The sequence below is a fragment of the Delphinapterus leucas genome, chromosome 3, assembly GCF_059928025.1.
Source record: "Delphinapterus leucas isolate spDelLeu-1000000601 "Yukka" chromosome 3, BTC_Dleu_Yukka2, whole genome shotgun sequence".
Taxonomy (NCBI): Eukaryota; Metazoa; Chordata; class Mammalia; order Artiodactyla; family Monodontidae; genus Delphinapterus; species Delphinapterus leucas.
The window spans coordinates 111,814,876-111,832,756 of NC_143131.1; the positions used below are offsets into that span (position 1 = coordinate 111,814,876).

Below are 17,881 nucleotides of genomic sequence, written 5' to 3' on the forward strand. Positions count from 1 at the left end.
TGGTTGTTATAAATAAAGCTATGAACTTTTGACTAAAAAAAAAAAAAAAGATGTGGGGGAAAGGTGGATGTAAAAGGATGGATGTGCTGGAGGGAGATTTGCATCTCTCTGAACTGGGTTGCTTTTGGTCAGGATGGTTGTTTCCTGCCCTGACCCTGATCGGTTCATGAGCATCTGTGGTTAAGAGAGCTGAGCACAGAACATAGCTTGCCACCTCATGAGCAGGGAAACGATACACTCCACAGGGACCTGTGCTTAGAAAAGTCCCACACTTGGCTTAATGCTTTGCTATTGCTGTCTTGAAATTCTTAATAACTTTTGAACAGGGAGTCTCACATTTTAATTTTGTACTTGGGCCCTATATATTATGTAGCTGATCCTGTTACCAAGTCCAAGCTCACTCTGCTCGCCGCATGGCATGCTAATAAATCGGGAGATGAGGTGTTGAGGCAAGGAACAGTGACTGTATTCGGAAAGCCGGCACACCAAGAAGACTGCAGACTAGGGTCTCCCAAAAACCATCTTATCGGGGTCTGGATGCCAGTTTCTTTTATAGAACAGAGAGGGGGAGGAGGTGAGGAAGTAAAGTAAAAAGGTCGTTAGTTTTATCTGGCTTGGCCATCATCAGGAAGGGGATGTGTTAATTTCTTCTTTTCTGCAGCCATTCACAGGTGGGCAGGGTCAGATTGTCTCCCTGTGACCTGAACAAAGGCACTTTAACATTCAGGCAGAGGAGCAGGGTTCCCTGTGGCAGGTCATTATGTATGATTATAATAACAAAAGCAAAAGAGAGCAAAGGTTACAGTCAAAGAAACAGATCCAACATGGAGTCCGATTTAGTTCTTCCCTGTTACAATCCTGCACCAGAAGTTGGTGAATGTGTTTTCATAAGAATGTGAGACTAACCACAATGGAAACTAGTTCCACCAGCATCAGGAAGAGGGGAGAGAACAGATCCACCAACTTTAAAGGTTTTTGCCCTTTCATTATGTTTTACAACTAGTTATTGCAACTATTCAGGAAAAAGTGCTGTAAAATTGAACCCTGGTGCAAAATCAAATGTGGGTTCTTCCTTCATATGCCTTTGCGTACCACAAAAAGAGCTCTTCTCCTTCCAGTAGGATAAGAGAATTTGACTAACTTGGTTAAGTAAGGGAGAGGTTCAGAGCAGGGAGACCATTTGTTTTGTAAAGGGGAGTGGCCATGCAAGGGGACTGGTGGAAAGCCATTTGGGCCTCTGTGGATATGAGGCTCTGGTTCTCCAAATGAAAAAAAGGATGGCCCTTCCATCTACCTCTGGGCTTGTGGGTGAGAGTGGTGCCTAAAGCTCCCTGGAGTGGGCTAAGAGCTGCCTTCCTCAATTATTTCCACTTTCCAAGGGGGCTTGAAAACTAAATACTCAAAAATTGTTTCGTATTCTCTCATCTTCATACACAGCTGCTTGGGTCCTTGGGCCTTGAAGACATGCTTTGCTGTGATATAAAGCTGTGTGCTTTTGAGTCCAGGATTTGCTGGTTTAGGAGAAACGGAAGTTGACATGCTGAGAGAAGTAGAGAAGAGAGACAGAAAGACCTACCTAGACTTGATTGCCTTTTCCTTTGATTCTTTGGGTTATCACAGCCTTCCTTCAGTAAATCTCTTTTGTGATGAAGATGGTTCAAGTCAAGTTTCTGTGCCTTGCCCCCAGAGGATCCCCATTTTACAAATTAAGGGACTGAGACTCAGACCTCTTTGTTAAGTGATTTATCCAAGGCCCACTGCCCTGAGCTTTTTCCATTATACAACTCTCCTTCCCCTCTAGCCAGTTTTGTTTATAGTCAGCCCTCCTTATCTGCAGGTTGGGTACCTATGGATTCAATCAACCAAAGAACGAAAATATTTGGGAAAAAAATTCCAGAAAGTTCCAAAAAGCAAAACTTGAATTTGCACCGGCAACTGTTTACATAGTATTTACATGTATTTACAATGCTATATTTATATAGCATTTACATTTATATAAATGTATAAATGCATAAATTTATACATTTATAATGTATAAATTTATATAAATGTATATATTTATATAGCATTTACATTGTATTAGGTATTACAAATAATCTAGAAATGATTTAAAGTACACAGGAGGATATGTGTAGGTTTTATGCAAATACTGCACTGGTTTGTATAAGGAACTTGAGCATCCACGGATTTTTCAGGAGCGTTGGGAAGTGTCCTGGAACCAAGCCCCTGAGGATACTGAGGAATGACTGTATTTTGAGATAATATAGAACGAATTCCCTTATATCTTTTAGGATTCAATTGCAAGAAACACAAAACAAAACTTTGGCTAAATAAACAAAGAATTTATTAGTAGTTTATTGGCTGGCTCATAATTTAGAAAGAGGAAGTACAGCCTTGAGAAGGCCTTGAACCAGAAAAGTCCAGATCTTAGTCATAGGAGCTTGTGTGCTACCTTTTTAGGCAATTGTCAGCAGATGACCAGGTCCAACCCCCTGTGGTACCTGTGTGCCTCATCTCAACAGTGAAGTTCCCTTGTAGGAGTCTGCTTGGCTTCTTAGTGAGATGTGCCCATCCCTCTGGTGGGGGGTGGGATCCCACAGTTAGCAAGCCACCAGAATGAAGAAGATCAGAGGAATACTTTAAGGAATGAATGCTGAGCAGAAAAAACAAAAGCTGTACATTATATCCTATAACAGGACCTCTTCATAAGATATTTCCATGTAAAATTTTTCACAAGTAGACAACAATGGGAGAGGTAACGTGTTTTACAAAGGCCTACAGGTGGCCAAACATTTAGAAATGTCATATAGGAACTTCCCTGGTGGTCCAGTGGGTAAGACTCCGTGCTCCCAATGCAGTGGGTAAGACTCCGTGCTCCCAGGCCCGGGTTCGACCCCTGGTTGGGGAACTAGATCCTGCATGCATGCCACAACTAAGAGCTCACATGTCACAATTAAAAGATCCTGTGTGGGGAGATCAGCTCGGTGCTTTGTGACCACCTAGAGGGGTGGGATAGGGAGGGTGGGAGGGAGGGAGATGCAAGAGGGAAGAGATATGGGAACATATGTATATGGATAACTGATTCACTTTGTTATAAAGCAGAGACTAACACACCATTGTAAAGCAATTATACTGTAATAAAGATGTTAAAAAAAAAAAAAGATCCTGTGTGCTACAACTAAGACCCAGCGCAGCAAAAATAAATAAATAAATATTTAAATATTTTTTAAAAATAGAAATGTCATATAGCAAAAACAAAGGAAACTAGCTGAAATGAAAATACCTTCAGCTCTCTTTCTCTCTCCCTTTTCTGGTGAGGATGATGAACTTCTGTGCTCTAAATCCAAACATTTTAATTGCAAGGTCAGATATATGATGGTTGATTTATTAAAGTTCATGTGAAATTCGGAATGATGATCTAATATTTCTTCCAGACATACCCTCATTCATCGAATGTCTCTGGCTGCCCACCCCCTCTAGTGTACCTTTTCTGCGATGTGGGTCCTGAAGCAAAAATGACTTTATCCCGGTTTGAGCTCGAGTCTTGAAACCACACCCCTCCTGCCTTTATTAAAACACAAATGATCCATTTTCATTACGGAAAAACTTAAAATAGAGATTGAGAAAACAATGCATGTTACTTTCCACTATCTACAGATAGAGATGTTTGAGGTTTTCTTTTTAAAAAAAAATAAATTTATTTATTTATTTTTGGCTGTGTTGGGTCTTTGTTGCTGTGCGCAGGCTTTCTCTAGTTGCAGCGAGAGGGGGCTACTCTTTGTTGCGGTGCGTGGGCCCGTGGGCTCCAGTAATTGCGGCTTGTGAGCTCTAGAGCACAGGCTCAGTAGTTGTGGTACACGGGCTTAGCCGCTCTGCGGCATGTGGGATCTTCCTGGACCAGGGCTCGAACCCGTGTCCCCTGCATTGGCAGGCAGATTCTTAACCACTGCACCACCAGGGAAGTCCCACAACTGAAACTTAACTAATTCTAACACATTTTAAAATATCATGGACAATGTTTCTGGAGAATTTTATTTATTTATTTATTTAGCTGTGTCGGGTCTTAGCTGCAGCATGTGGGATTTAGTTGATGTGGCACGCAAACTCTTAGTTGTGGCAGAATTATTTCTAGACACAATTATTTCTTAAGTTTTTGACTTTTAAAGAAAAGTTTTACTTCTGGTAAATGTAAAAAAATATGGAAAAACACAGAATTTACTTTTAGGTCCTTATGTGTATATAGATTAAACATTTGTAAAAATTTAGTATTGTCTATGAATGTATATCTTAAGGTTTAAAAAATACGAAGTGAGTAATATTTTACCATACCAAACACTCCTTTCTGTGATAGATAAAACAACTGATAAAAGCTTTTTAAATTTTTTTCCACGTTACTAGTGCTACTAGTGAAAAAACCCAAACTGGCCAAAATACTTAAAAATAAATACCTCTAAATCATTTTTCATTAGAATGCTAATCAGAAAAATACTAAATCAAGATTCAGTTTATTTGGTGTCTAAAGCAAAAAAGAAAATAGTAATTACACTTTTTTTTAATGAATAAGAGTGGCAAGATAGCCTCTTTCTAAAAAAAGCAGGTACATCCTAAGAGCACTTAAATTTTTTGTGAGAAGCACTTTGTACAGCACCAGTTCAAGTTCAAGACGGCTCTGGAGTTGTCAACAGATCCTTTTCTTGTACTTGCTATGGGTAAATTTGCTATAAAGATTTTTTTTTTGCACCATCTGGTTTTTAGCAATCTTTTGATAATTTGGAAAATTTGAATCAACTCCAGACATTGTTAAGAGTTGCTTCAAATTTCCAAGTATTACCAGCATTTGTAAATCTTCTCCATTTTAGGTATTATACACCTTTCCATTCATTACATGTTGAACCAGGATTATTTTTGTGACAAAACATTTATGCCCTGTCTCTGCATTTTAAAAATTCTAACTGTTGGGAGTTTCCTGTGGTCTAGTGGTTAGGATTCAGCGCATTCACTGCCATGGCCTGGGTTCAATCCCTGGCTGGGGAACTGAGATCCTGCAAGGTACATGTCATGGCCAAACAAACAAACAAACAAACAGAAAAACTAACTATTCTGTTTCTTTTCCATTTTCTTCAGTGAAGTTTCATGAATCCATTTAAAAATAGATGTCGTGAAGGGCTTTTTTGGGGAGGTATAATTGACACATATTACTTTCAGGTGTACAACATAATGATTTGTATTTTTATATAGTGCTAAATGATCACCCCAGTAAGTCTGTTTAGTATCCATATGAAGGGCTTTTTATCATTGATAAATCCTCAAAGTGAATTTTTTTTTCCTTTTTGGCTGTGCTGCGCAGCTTGCAGGATCTCAATTCCCCGACCAGGGATTGAACCCGGGCAACAGCAGTGAAAGCCTGAAATCCTAACCACTAGGCCTCCGGGGAACTCCCTCAAAGTGAATTTTAATCCCAATAATTTTTACATGAAGATATTTATTGCATTTAGAAAGTGGGGTTGTTTTTAACTTAATCTCTGATTTTATTCTTTTTTAAAAAAATTAATTATTTTATTTTTGGCTGCGTTGGGTCTTCATTGCTGCACGAGGGCTTTCTCTAGTCGCAGCGAGTGGGCGCTGCTCTTTGTTGCGGTGCACAGGCTTCTCATTGCGGTGGCTTCTCTTGTTGCGGAGCACGGGCTCTAGGCACACAGGCTTCAGTAGTTGTGGCTCACAGGCTTCAGTAATTGTGGCACTTGGGGTTAGTTGCTCCGTGGCATATGGGATCTTCCTGCACCAGGGATCAAACCCACGTCCCCTGCATTGGCAGGCAGATTCTTAACCACTGCGACACCAGGGAAGTCCCTTCATTCTGTTTTCGACAACTTTTTTCAAAGTACTTGCCACTTCTCCCATTCTCCCTCAAAGCCAAATTTGCCTTAATGTGGGCTAGAGGTCACAGAAATCCCTGCTCCCACCATCTAAGAGCTTTAAGGCTTGAAGGTATATGAATCAGTATGGTAAGAAAATAGCCCATTGTAATAAAGTTCCAGGGAAATTTGATTCCAAAGAAGCAAATATAGACTAGAAGTCTTAGAGTCTAAAGAACATCTAAGAGTTTTGAAATTCCTCACTGCTCCATTTCACCAGGCCAACTGCAGAAAAAGCACAGAAGCCCCATCCTGTGAAGGATCAGGATTCTAACTTGTATTGATAGTTAGCTAGATTTAATTTAATCACAGGTTATTTAATCAGGCTGCTATTGGTGAAATATTTTGTGGTTTCCTTCTTTTTCCCTGCCATTAAAATCGTAACCCAGTTGTCACCTAGAGGCTTCAGTGCACTTAGAGAATTGGGTAAACCTGGCTTTGATATCCAGGGTCTGGGGTAATTCAAAGACTACTCTACTCTTCTAGTGGTTTAATTCCTCTTAGGTTCCTGCCCCAGGTCACACCTGGTTATGAAGTTGCATTCCCCTTTCATGTGCCCACCAGAAATCCCGTCACACCAAGTGGCTCATGATTTTACTGAAGATTTATGGGCTGCTGTAAAGGGTGGTCACATTGTAGATGACATGACCACTCTCTCTCTCTGTGGCAATCAATGACTTCTCTCATTTCCTCTCAGATCCAGTTCTTTCTGCCCTTCCAAACTCCCACAGTCCCTACACATTACCTTGTGAAGCTCTCTGGAAAGTGAAGTATAGTAAATGCCCTCCCCTATATATATAATGTTTATTTCAAAGCCCACCCAGGACTATCTGGATTCCTCAGTGCTCTAGGATTCTGGGACAACATCTTCTTCCACTGCATCAACACTGTGAGACATGTTGTGGGGTGGGGTGCCTTTCCAGCTCATGATGACAGTCTTCTGAGACTGGGATTAGTGACCCTGTATTCTCAGGTACACCTGACTGAACCAGCTTGACTGATCCAAGCTGGACCATTACCTGGGAATTTTATAATAGAACTGAAGGTCTTCAGTTTTCATCTCTGCATAGGGCTGGACTTGAAACATGTACATTCGGAGCTGACAGGCAGCCAGTACATGAAGAGAGAGAAATTGGGTCTACAGAGAAAGAAGTATATTAAGATACCTTTAGCTTCAAATAATAGAAATCTGGAATCAAAAGGTTTTATACTTGCCTGAGTGTGTCTGTAAGGTTCTCTGTTGACTGTCCCTGTTTCTCTAGTCTATGCTGATGGGTCTCTGTGCTAATACCCACTATGTGGCACATGTCCAGGATAGATGTCCTTGGAGGACCCCTCTGGGCCTCCTACTCCATAGTTCCCCGATGAGGGGATCCCAGCTCCAGCTTGACCATTCCTTCTCAACTGCTGCCTCCTGTTGCAAGGGTCTCTCCCAGCCAGCAGCTTCTTGGGTAGGATCTGGTGAAACAGTCCAAGTTCAGCCACCTCTTCTAACGTGCAGTAGATCCAGGGGGAATACTTATTTCCTTGTCACACCATATTACTTTCCTCTCTTGGTCCCTTCATATAGCTTGCTGTCTTCAGTTTTCTTTTCTTTTGTTCATATTTGCCCCTCCTTTGTTCAAAGGGGGAAACTGGCTAGCATGCTGCCTCAGCAAATGGCCAACTAAGGCATGGAATGGAGGTCCCCCCTCCCTATGTACCTCTCTCCAGTCTTTACAAGAGCCTCCCTTCTCATTTGTTTTCCCTGGAGAGAGAGCACCTTCTGCCCCTCTCCTGCTGGGAAGAGAAAATCCCTTCTCATCATGAAGTAATTCTGCACTCCCCGCAAAGCAAATCACCAAGTGCCCTTCACTCCTCCTCACTTCTACAGAGACCTGGAAGGGTAGGGTGGTTGGAGTAGGGAGGAGGCTGGTAATGTCTAGCCTGTTTCTGCTTAGTCTCTTGGGGAGTTGCCTGGCTCCAATTACTGGCAATTTTCTTAAGGGTGTAGGTTAGTTTTCACTTCTTTGTTCTCACCTGTGGGCCCTAATCACTAATTCTGGGACAACTGGGAAAAATCTCACACAATATCCTATTAGAGCAACAACAGTAACGACCACCTCTAATATTTCTTGAGCATATGCTCTGTGTCAGGTAATGTACATTTTATAATAACTGTCTTATTTATGTGTCACATCAATCTTATGAGGTAGGTCCTATTATTTCCCCCATTTGGTAGGTGAGGAAACTGAGGCTTGTAGACTATAAGCCACTTGGAACTGGTATTCAAGCCCAGGCTGTAGGGTTAAGTAGTCTACTATACTCCCTCTCTTGTATACACAGGGGAAGCATGCTTGCCCATCATTTTGTAAGGATATATTCCTTGAAGTAGAACTCTTGTCACAGAGTATGCACACTTTTCCCAAAATGCTCTCTAGAACGACAGAACCAGATCATATTTTCCCTGATACCTTTGCCAGTAAGGTGTATTGCAGTTTGTTTTATATCATATAATATTGTTTTTCCAATATGCTATAAAGAATAGAATTTCACTGTTGTTTTAATTAACATTTTAAAAAATCCCAGGTGAAGTTGAACATTTTATGTTTATTTGTCATTTGTACTTATTCTTTCTTTTAACCATTTTATTTTTTTGGCTGCACCATGTGGCTTGTGGGACCTTACTTCTTATTATTTAGTGAACTTTGTTTTCTAATCTTTGGTCCATTTTTTATGATTGACTTACGACAAGTATGTATATATAAAGAATATTTGATGTCACATACCTTTTTTTTAAAAAAAATATTTATTTTGACTGCACTGAATCTTAGCTGTGGCACGTGGGATCTTTAATGTGGCATGCAGGATCTTTTAGTTGTGGCATGCAGGCTCATAGTTGCAGCATGCGGGATTCTTAGATGCAGCATGCATGTGGGATCTAGTTCCCCGACCAGGAATTGAACCTGGGCCCCCTGCATTGGGAGCGCAGAGTCTTACCCACTGGACCACCAGGGAAGTCCCTGATGTCACATATCTTAAGGATATTTCTTCCCAAGTTGTTGTTAAAGAATAAAATTTTTTATTGTGGGAAAGTATACAAAACATAAAATTCATCATTTTAACCATTTTTAGGTATACAATTGAATGGCATTAAGTATATTCACAATGTCAGGCAATCATTACCACTATCCATTTCCAGAACATTTTTTATCATCCCTAATAGAAACTGTGTACCTAGGAATTCCCTGGCAGTCCAATGGTTAGGACTCGGTGCTTTCACTGCCGAGGGCGCAGGTTCAATCCCTGATCAGGGAATTAAGATCCAGCAAGCCGGGACTTCCCTGGTGGCACAGTGCTTAAGAATCCACCTGCCAATGCAGGGGACACAGGTCCGAACCCTGGTCTGGGAAGATCCCACATGCTGTGGAGCAACTAAGCCTGTGCTCTAGAGTCTGTGCTCTAGAGCCCGTGAGCCACAACTGCTGAGCCCACATGCTACAACTACTGAAGCCCACGTGCCTAGAGCCCGTGCTTGCAACAAGAGAAGCCACCGCAATGAGAAGCCTGTGCACCACAAGGAAGAGTAGCCCCCGCTCACCACAACTAGAGAAAGCCCCCGCGCAGCAATGAAGACCCAACACAGCCAAAAATAAATAAATAATTTCATTAAAAAAAAAAAAAGATCAAGCAAGCCTCACCGGCGCGGCCGAAAACAAGCAAACAAAAACAACAGAGGGCTTCCCTGGTGGCACAGTAGTTGAGAGTCTGCCTGCCGATGTGGGGGACGCGGGTTCGGGCCCCGGTCCGGGAGGATCCCATATGCTGCAGAGCAACTGGGCCCGTGAGCCACAACTGCTGAGCCTGCGCGTCTGGAGCCTGTGCTCCACAACAAGGGAGTCCGTGATAGTGACAGGCCCGTGCACCGTGATGAGGAGTGGCCCCCACTTGCCACAGCTGGGGAGAGCCCTTGCGTAGAAACGAAGACCCAACACAGCGAAAATAAATAAATTAATTAAAAAACTCCTACCCCCAACATCTTCTAAAAAAAAACAACAGAAAAACGCTACCCCCCCAAAAAGAAACCCCAAACTGTGTACCCATTAAAAAATAACTCTGATTCACCCTTTCCCACAGCCTATGGTAACCTCCATTCTATGTTCTATGAATTTGCTTATTCTAGGTACCTCATATATGAGGAAGTCATACATTTGTCCTTTTGTGCCTGGCTTATTTCAATTAGGATAATGCTCTCAAGGTTTATTCATATTGTACCATATATCAGAATTTCATCCCTTTTTTTATAACTGAATAGTATTCCATTGCATGTGTATACCACATTTTGTTTATCCATTCATCTGTTGGTGCACACTTAGCTTGTTTCTACACTTCGGCTATTGTGAATAATGCTGCTGTAAACATTGGTGTATGTGTATCTGTTTGAGTCTTTGTTTACAATTCTTTTAGGTTTATACCTAGGAATGGAATTGCTGGATCATGTGGTAATTCTATGTTTAACTTTTTCAGGACAAAGTATATAACTTTTAAAAAGTTAAAAACATACAAATATATATAGTGAGGCTATGTCAGTGATTTACTTACCTCAGTGAGGAGACCAGCAGGAGAGTAAAGATATTCAATGGAGAACTCAAGATCCTGAAGTGAAAGAAAGAATGCTGAAATTAGATTGCTAAGTTAAATACAAAACCTGTTATTGTTCTACAGGGCAATGAAAGCATAATCTTTGGGAGTATCTTTTCTACCAGATAGAAGTCATTTGCATCTCTCCCAAACAAATACCATTTGTGATATCAATCTTCTACAATCTTTTACAAGTTAACTAAGTTAGCTAATTTTACAGAGTCTGGCGGTAATCTTTTTGAACTTTGTATTTATTGCTTTTCATTTTGTTTACGGTCTTTTCTGCATTCATTTTTCTATCTTTGCTTTTACTGTTTTTGTCTTTTGTTTTGTCCTTACAAAAGATCATTATGTGTGTGTGTGGTTGAATATATATAATGTATATATTCACCTTTATTTTCTGGTAATCATATGTTTTTATTTTTGAAACTTAATTTGTAAACCTTTAAGTATTTGACTTATCAGGAATATGTTCTTGCATACGGTTTGAGGTACGGATCTAAAATTTTTTTCCCAAATGGTTAGCTAATATCCCAATACCACCTCTCCCTCACTAGTGTGAAATGCCAAGTATCATATACTGGATTCTCATACTTGGATATGTTTCTGGAATTTTATTTCTGTTTGTCCTTGTCTTTTCTGGTACCAGTATCACAGCTGTAATTATTACTGCTTCATTACACTGTGTTGCCTCTTATAGAGGGAACAGAATGTCTCTGCTACCAGCAACCATGCCTTTAGTCAAAGGGAGCTACTTCTCACAGAGGCAGGGCAAGTGCCCAGCCTTGCTTCACAAGCACCAGCAACTCTCAAATATTTCAGTGCTTTAGGAAATTCCACTGAAAATTCTAGAGAAAGGCACCCACCTAAGGGATCTGAAAGTAAAGGCTGAGTGCTATGTGTGTGTGATTGAGAGGTGGGGGGCAGGGGGTGGAGTGAGGAGCTCATTCATGAACTTCCTCTCAACCACGTAGTTTTACTTTCTGTTTGTTTACATGGAGATGCCATATTGTCACTGTGTCCTCTCTGCTTTAGAAGGGGATTTTACTTTTAGAGAAGAAGCCCTAAGAAAGAACATAAGAGAGAAGCCCTAATGGAGGCATTTTCGTCACTCTACTGACACTCTAAATGACTGGAAGAGATCTTTTAGTGTGATGGGGCCTTCTTGGGGCCCTGGATCTCATCTCATCTAGGGGTAAGATGACATGCGAAAGACGAATATACTACGCTTTCCTGACTTCTCAAAACAAGTGCTAGTACTATTGGAATAAAAAAAGATATCCCAAGCTCTGTTCACTGGCACAAACTACTGAATCAAGTAAGGATATTCAGCTGGGATCTTTTCATTGCTCTTTTCAAAAATAACTCTTGCCTTCAGTGGAAATGGCACAAAATATGGCCATATTTAATAGACTAAATAGTATTCTTAAAGGGCCAGTCATCCATTTCTGAAGAATGACTTACTAACCTCATTTCTACTCTTTGCTGAGTGCCTTATTCTTTCAAAGCATTTCAAGAATACATAAAGCTCTTATCATGCTTTTTGTTTCACAGTATCTCCCTAGTGGAAGTTTCTTCCCGCTACCTTTTTCAGGCTTGTCTTTGTCTTGTCTGGAAGAGAAACTGATGCTTCCAGTGAGCTCAAGTCATCCCCTCTGTTGTTTCAGCCTGCTGTAGCTGTTGCTGCTGCCTTTGGCCATGGGGATGGATTCCTGTGCCACTGCCAGGAAAACATGTTAGTCACTCTCCTCTGAGTTAGAGCTTCCACTGCTGGCGTTCAAGTGTCAAACTGTAATCGTCTGTGATATATTTAGATTTTGAACTCACTTTGCATTTGAACGTTAACTACATGTCCACAAGAAAATAAATGGTCCTCCTGTGGTTGTGACGCCATGCCTGGGCAGAGTGCCACATGAAATTTTTCATAGTAACACTGTTCATAGTAACACTGATTCTTTATCAAATTACAGATATTCATACCCCAGATTCCTCTTTAATCAGGAAACCTGAAAAGTGAATTATTATCGGAGGCCACAGGGCCTTTTAAAATCATTGTCCTTGAGTCTTAGAGCAAGAAGCAAAGAGCATTCTGTCCTGAGACAAAGAAGCTGTATTTAGCTGAAGGGAAACCAGCACAGGATACACTGAGTCCTGATGAATTTGACACTTTAAACAAAAGATGGTAAAAGAGTTTTGTAATTTGCAGACATGAGATGGCAGGATAGCTCCCTGGGGGGGTCCCTCTGTACTCAGGAACAGGACAAGCCAGAGCAAAACCCAGCTGAGCAGGTGAGAGTCACGTTTCTGGTCTCAGCAGACCAGACCAAGAGGCTGGACTTTGGGGGTGGAGTTGGAATGTCAGCTGCTATAGAGGTGGAAGAAGGCTGAGTCTGGGGCTGGTTGAGGAGAGGGTGGAGCTTATGGGTAAGGAGGCTATGAATCAGGTCAGGAAAATTATCAGTGATCAAGAGACCTAGATGAAGGGGTTAAAATTTCCTGATGGTATCAGTCTGTGTGGCCTGGAGAAATCTTTGCAAAGTCCACCCAGCATTTTAAGATTATAAAGAGGGAAAGGTTTGGGACACTGATGATACTGCAGGACGTATGTATAAGTGTAATCAGCCCGAATAAAGGTAAAAGAGCGAGGCTTTGGGAAAGGACCTCAGAATGAGATCATAGTGCTGCCATGTAAGCGGATGGTATAATAGTGTGAGGAAGGACACTAGGGTTTCAGCGAATTTGGGGTTAGGAGTGAACTGTAATGGTAGTTTCTATATCAGAAGAGTGTTAAGATTAGAAAAATACTTGAGGGAAAAAACCAGGAGACTAAATTGTGCCCTACTACTCCTTATATTTATGCTTGTTATACTTGTGCTTATAATTAAACAACGTTTAAACAGGTTTTCTTTAGACTTCTCAGAGTCTTTAAAATGACATTATTAACCTATTCATATCTCATAGAACACAGTTTGGGAAAGGCTGGTTTAACCTAATAAAAAAGGCACAACCAAATTCAACCATCATATATGCATAACAAAAACACTGAAAGTAAGGAAAGTATTCCAAAAGGTCTACAATGAATGACTAGTTGAATTAATTTCTCTTATTCTTTTGTTTCCCATATTTACTCTATGGAGCCTTTACAAGGAACATGAGCTTAAAGAAAACAGTGGTGTAGTTGTAGGAGGCCACTTTGAAATCGGAGTTTTAAAGGTTATATAACCTTGGACAAGCTCTTTAACCTCATCAGGTCTGTTTTTTCATCTTCAAAATTGGAAAATAACACCCACCTAATGGGTATGCTGTGAGGATTAAATGGATTATGATATCCAAATCACTCAGCACAATGTCTGGCACATACTGTAGGAGCTAAAGATGAAGTAATTACCATTATTATTGAGTTGTTAGAGTTTTAGAGTTTAAGAAAGGAGCGCTGGTTCAGCTAAGGGCATTGGTCCACTCACTGTGATATCAGGGAAGCCAGAAAACACCATTATCTGAGCTTGTAGCTTACTTGTGAAGCAAATGATTCCAGAACCTGTTCCAGAATATAGAACAGGATTCCACTGGACACCTGGCAGGGAAGACTATGAATTCCCAACTGACTGAGAAGCTTTTGTCTCGTGGTAGGCAGGCTATGAACACTGTGTACTGAAAACAAACAGACAAAAACTTTGCTAATTGCTTAGAACTAAATTTGATCATTGTATCAGAGAAAGGCATTTAACAACTTCCTTCTAAAATACTCAAGAAGCTCTGCTAAATGAAAAGAACTTGTGCTACACCCATGGTGCCTTTAACATTAAGTATTCTGGCAACTTTACTGCTTCACAATCGATTCTTGGAAACTTGTTCCTTTAGATTCTTTGGAATTCTTAAATAACCTTTTCTGACTTCATTTATTTAAATATCCCAGAATAGCCTCTTGAGCTATAAGTTTGATGATCAAAGACACTAATTTTAGCAGGAAGAGTGCTCTCTGTAACTGATGTTATGCTTCATTTTGAGGACAAATTGTTCAAAAGATTGATAGAACCAATGGTATTTTAAACTGAAAGCAGTGCCAAGGCAAATAAGGCAGGTAGGTATGAAGTTGGAACACAAAAAGATAGGGATGTTTTTTGCCAGTTTAGCTAAAGGCTGGGGAGGCCTCCCACAAGATGGAAGGCAGAGACAGAGTCCACAACCCAGACATAGTGATCTTCTAGGTAGTTTAGGCACTTCAGCCTAGGTCAGGCTTGTTACCCAAAAACTGGGTTCCCCTCTTGGTGGGTGTTGAGCCAAAAGACACAACCAAGCCAAAGATAGGAAGAATGAAGGATTTATTACTTGAAGTTAGAAAGGAGAACACCGGGGATCTTTCCCAAAGCAGTGTCTCCCTGAACAGCAAAACTGGGGAAGTTTTAAGCCAAGAGTACGTGCATATCCATGAAAGGCCTTGTGTGGTATATGCATATTCATGAAGGGGCTTGAGCTGAGGAGATTTTTAACATTGAACTGGGACAAAGCTTTAGGTGATTAAAGCCACAAGTGTCAGAAAAGATCAACATCATTCCATCCTCCATCAGGGTGGGGGCCTTAGTTCCTGTAGAACTTGAATATGTGTATCTCATTATGTACATCCCTTGAGGAGGAACTAGGACTCTGTTTTATTGCTGAACTACTGTTTCTTGACTGCTTTTCCTTTGTTCCTGCATTCCCTCACTTCCCTTACGATCATTAATTATTGAGACCTGTTCAACAACAAGCATTGTGGCCAGGCTTAGATCAAAAAATGGATTCGGCCAAATGTGGCTTTTCTTACGTCAAGAAAGCCATGCCTGGTTCTCTTTCTCTGTGGACCCCCTACCCTATCTGTTTACAGACTGGCTTGTTTGCCCAGTGATTAATAACCCAGAGTAGACAGATGGAGACAGGACTCTGTCATAGGTAAAGCCAGTAACATCTTTGGTGTTATTGATATCCTGCTAGATGGGAGAAAAATAGGAGATAGAGGAAGGAAGGTCAAGTACAATTTTTCTTATTTTTCTTTACTTTTAAAATTGTGGTAAAATATACATAAGGAAACTTACCATTTTAACCATTTTAAAGTGTACAAATCAGTGGCATTATGTACATTCACATTGTTGTACAACCAGCACCACTATCCAACTCTAGAACTTTTTCATCATCCCAGACTGAAACTGTACCCATTAAACAGTAACTCTCCAATCCCTCCTACCAGCCAGCCCCTAGTGACCACTATTCTATTTTGTTTCTATGAATTTGCCTATTCTAGGCGCCTTGTGTAAATGTAATTAGTCAATATTTGTTTTTTTTGTGTCTAGCTTCTTTGACTTAGCATGATGTTTTCAAGGTTCATCCATGTTGCATCGTGTTAGAATTTTGTTCCTTTTTAGGCTGCATAATATCCCATCATAGGTATATACCACATCTTGAAAACACATTCATGCATCAGTGGACATTTGGGTTGTTTCCACCTTTTGGCTATTGTGAATAATGCTGTGAATACGGGTGTACAAGCATCTGTTTGTCCTTGTTCTCTTTTTCAAAGGCTTTTTCTTCCTGCTTCCACACCTCCTATTACAGCCTCAGGGAGCACTCAGTGCTTGTTTTTGAAGACAAAAACAGGTTTGATTTAGCCAGAATGTGAGAACCGTGTGGTGATTAGCAAGTTTAAAGGCACCCAACTTGGGCTTTGGGCATTGCTCCTGGAGACTGAGGTGCCTTCTTAGGCAGCAGGTGTGAAATAAAATTCATATTTTATGGCAAGACTAGAAAAATTTAAACAAAAAATCTTCTCTGCCCTTTCGCCTCCGCTCCCCCATTATGTGTGGACAAACTTGCCACCAGGTACTGGGACCCCATTTACCTGTCTAGCTACTCTTGTACTGTATTCAGGTTTTGTGGGGTTGAAGCTTATACAATGCTTAAGTATTTACAAAGTAAATACTTAGAATAAGACATCACATCAAATTACTGAAGACATGGAAATTCAGATTCCCTGTCTTCTGAGATATCTTAAAGCGATTTATCAGAAATGCTCATTACAAAGAGTTGCTTCCCGATTGACAGCTGGCTTCCGCTCCACAACTGGAAGCCACCGTAAGTCTCAGCAACTCCTTGCTCTCCCAGGTGCCCATGCAAGTGAGGGGTCCTGATGATTCGCTAGCTTCATTTCATCCTGCCACTTACCGGCTGGTCTGAACGTACCTAGGAGCATGTCATCTACCTCAGTGTCTCTTGCATCCAGCTCAAGACATGTGCTTAGAATGGGCTGGGGATTGAAAGGCTTAAGTGCCGTAGGTTCCTCAGTCTGACCTGAGGACAGGAGTGGTTTAGAAAACGGTACGACGAGGCTGAACGAAAAAAACAAGGCGGTGGACTTGAGGGTGGAGTCCTCCCCTCCGCCGCAGAGGGCGCTGTCTTTGACTTTGACAGCGTCTTAGCTAAGACTGCCGAAGGCCGCGTTCCAACGGCGGCCTTCTCTACCCACCAACCTACCTCAAGGAGAGCAGATGAGAGACGCCTCTGGACTTTTAAGATTAGTTTGTGCTCCCATTTCCGAACACTAGGTGTGGCGTAGGAAGTGCCACAACCAGAACTTCCTTTGAAATAAAGAAAAAAGCGGAAGTAGGACAAAAGCGCTTCCTCAGTATTTTGCCTCAAACCGACTGTCCTACTTTCTTCTGGAAGGGGAGGTGCTCCACTGCTCTTTGCCGCCGCACTTAGCGCGGCGGCGGGGTCCGTGTACATGCTCAATGGCCAACTCCGCCTCCCAACTGTCTTTCGCCGGCCCTTCCCAGGTTCTTGGGCCTGGGAGTGACGTACACTTGTACGTACCTGGGGGGCGGGGCCTCAGGAAGAAAAGCAGCTGAGCCGGAGTCTCGCGAGAACATTCCCTCTCAGTTCTCGCGCTGCTTCTTTACTCTCGTAGCGACGAGACCTTTCGAGAGCTTCTCCGCCCCCGCTACCGGCGCCCAGGCTGCGGCCGCTGAGCCGGAGCCGGCCTGAGTAGTGTCCTCAGCTGCGGCCCTCCTTCTAACAACCTAGGCTCTTGCGTGGCTCTCCGCACGTCTCCCACTAGCCCCAGTTCCCTGGCCCACGCGGCCCGTTTTACGCGCGCCAGCCCCGCCGGGGTCCGTGTCTTGTCTTGCCGGCTGGACCCGGGCTCGAGCCTGAGCTGTAGCCGGCGCCATGTCGGTGGTGGGCATAGATCTGGGGTTCCAGAGCTGCTACGTCGCTGTAGCCCGCGCCGGCGGCATCGAAACGATCGCTAATGAATACAGCGACCGCTGCACGCCGTGAGTGTGGGCCAGGGTAGCCGCGTGCACTGGGGGTTGGGG

The 17,881-nt window shown here is 42.0% G+C and overlaps 2 protein-coding genes across 2 annotated transcripts in view; one reads left to right on the top strand and one right to left on the bottom strand.

Annotated features, from left to right (window-relative positions):
* ZCCHC10 (zinc finger CCHC-type containing 10) overlaps positions 1-17,596 on the bottom strand; it is a 48,457-nt gene extending 30,861 nt beyond the window's left edge. The window contains exons 1-2 of the mRNA XM_089909318.1: positions 17,040-17,596; positions 10,497-10,550 (exon numbers count right to left, since the gene is read on the bottom strand). The gene's annotated coding sequence lies outside the window, so the exon portion shown is untranslated. The remainder of the gene's footprint in view (positions 1-10,496; positions 10,551-17,039) is intronic.
* Positions 17,460-17,881, top strand: part of HSPA4 (heat shock protein family A (Hsp70) member 4) — a 43,020-nt gene continuing 42,598 nt past the window's right edge. The window contains exon 1 of the mRNA XM_022588795.3: positions 17,460-17,839. Coding sequence (XP_022444503.1) covers positions 17,733-17,839 — 107 coding nt within the window. The 5' untranslated portion in view covers positions 17,460-17,732. The remainder of the gene's footprint in view (positions 17,840-17,881) is intronic.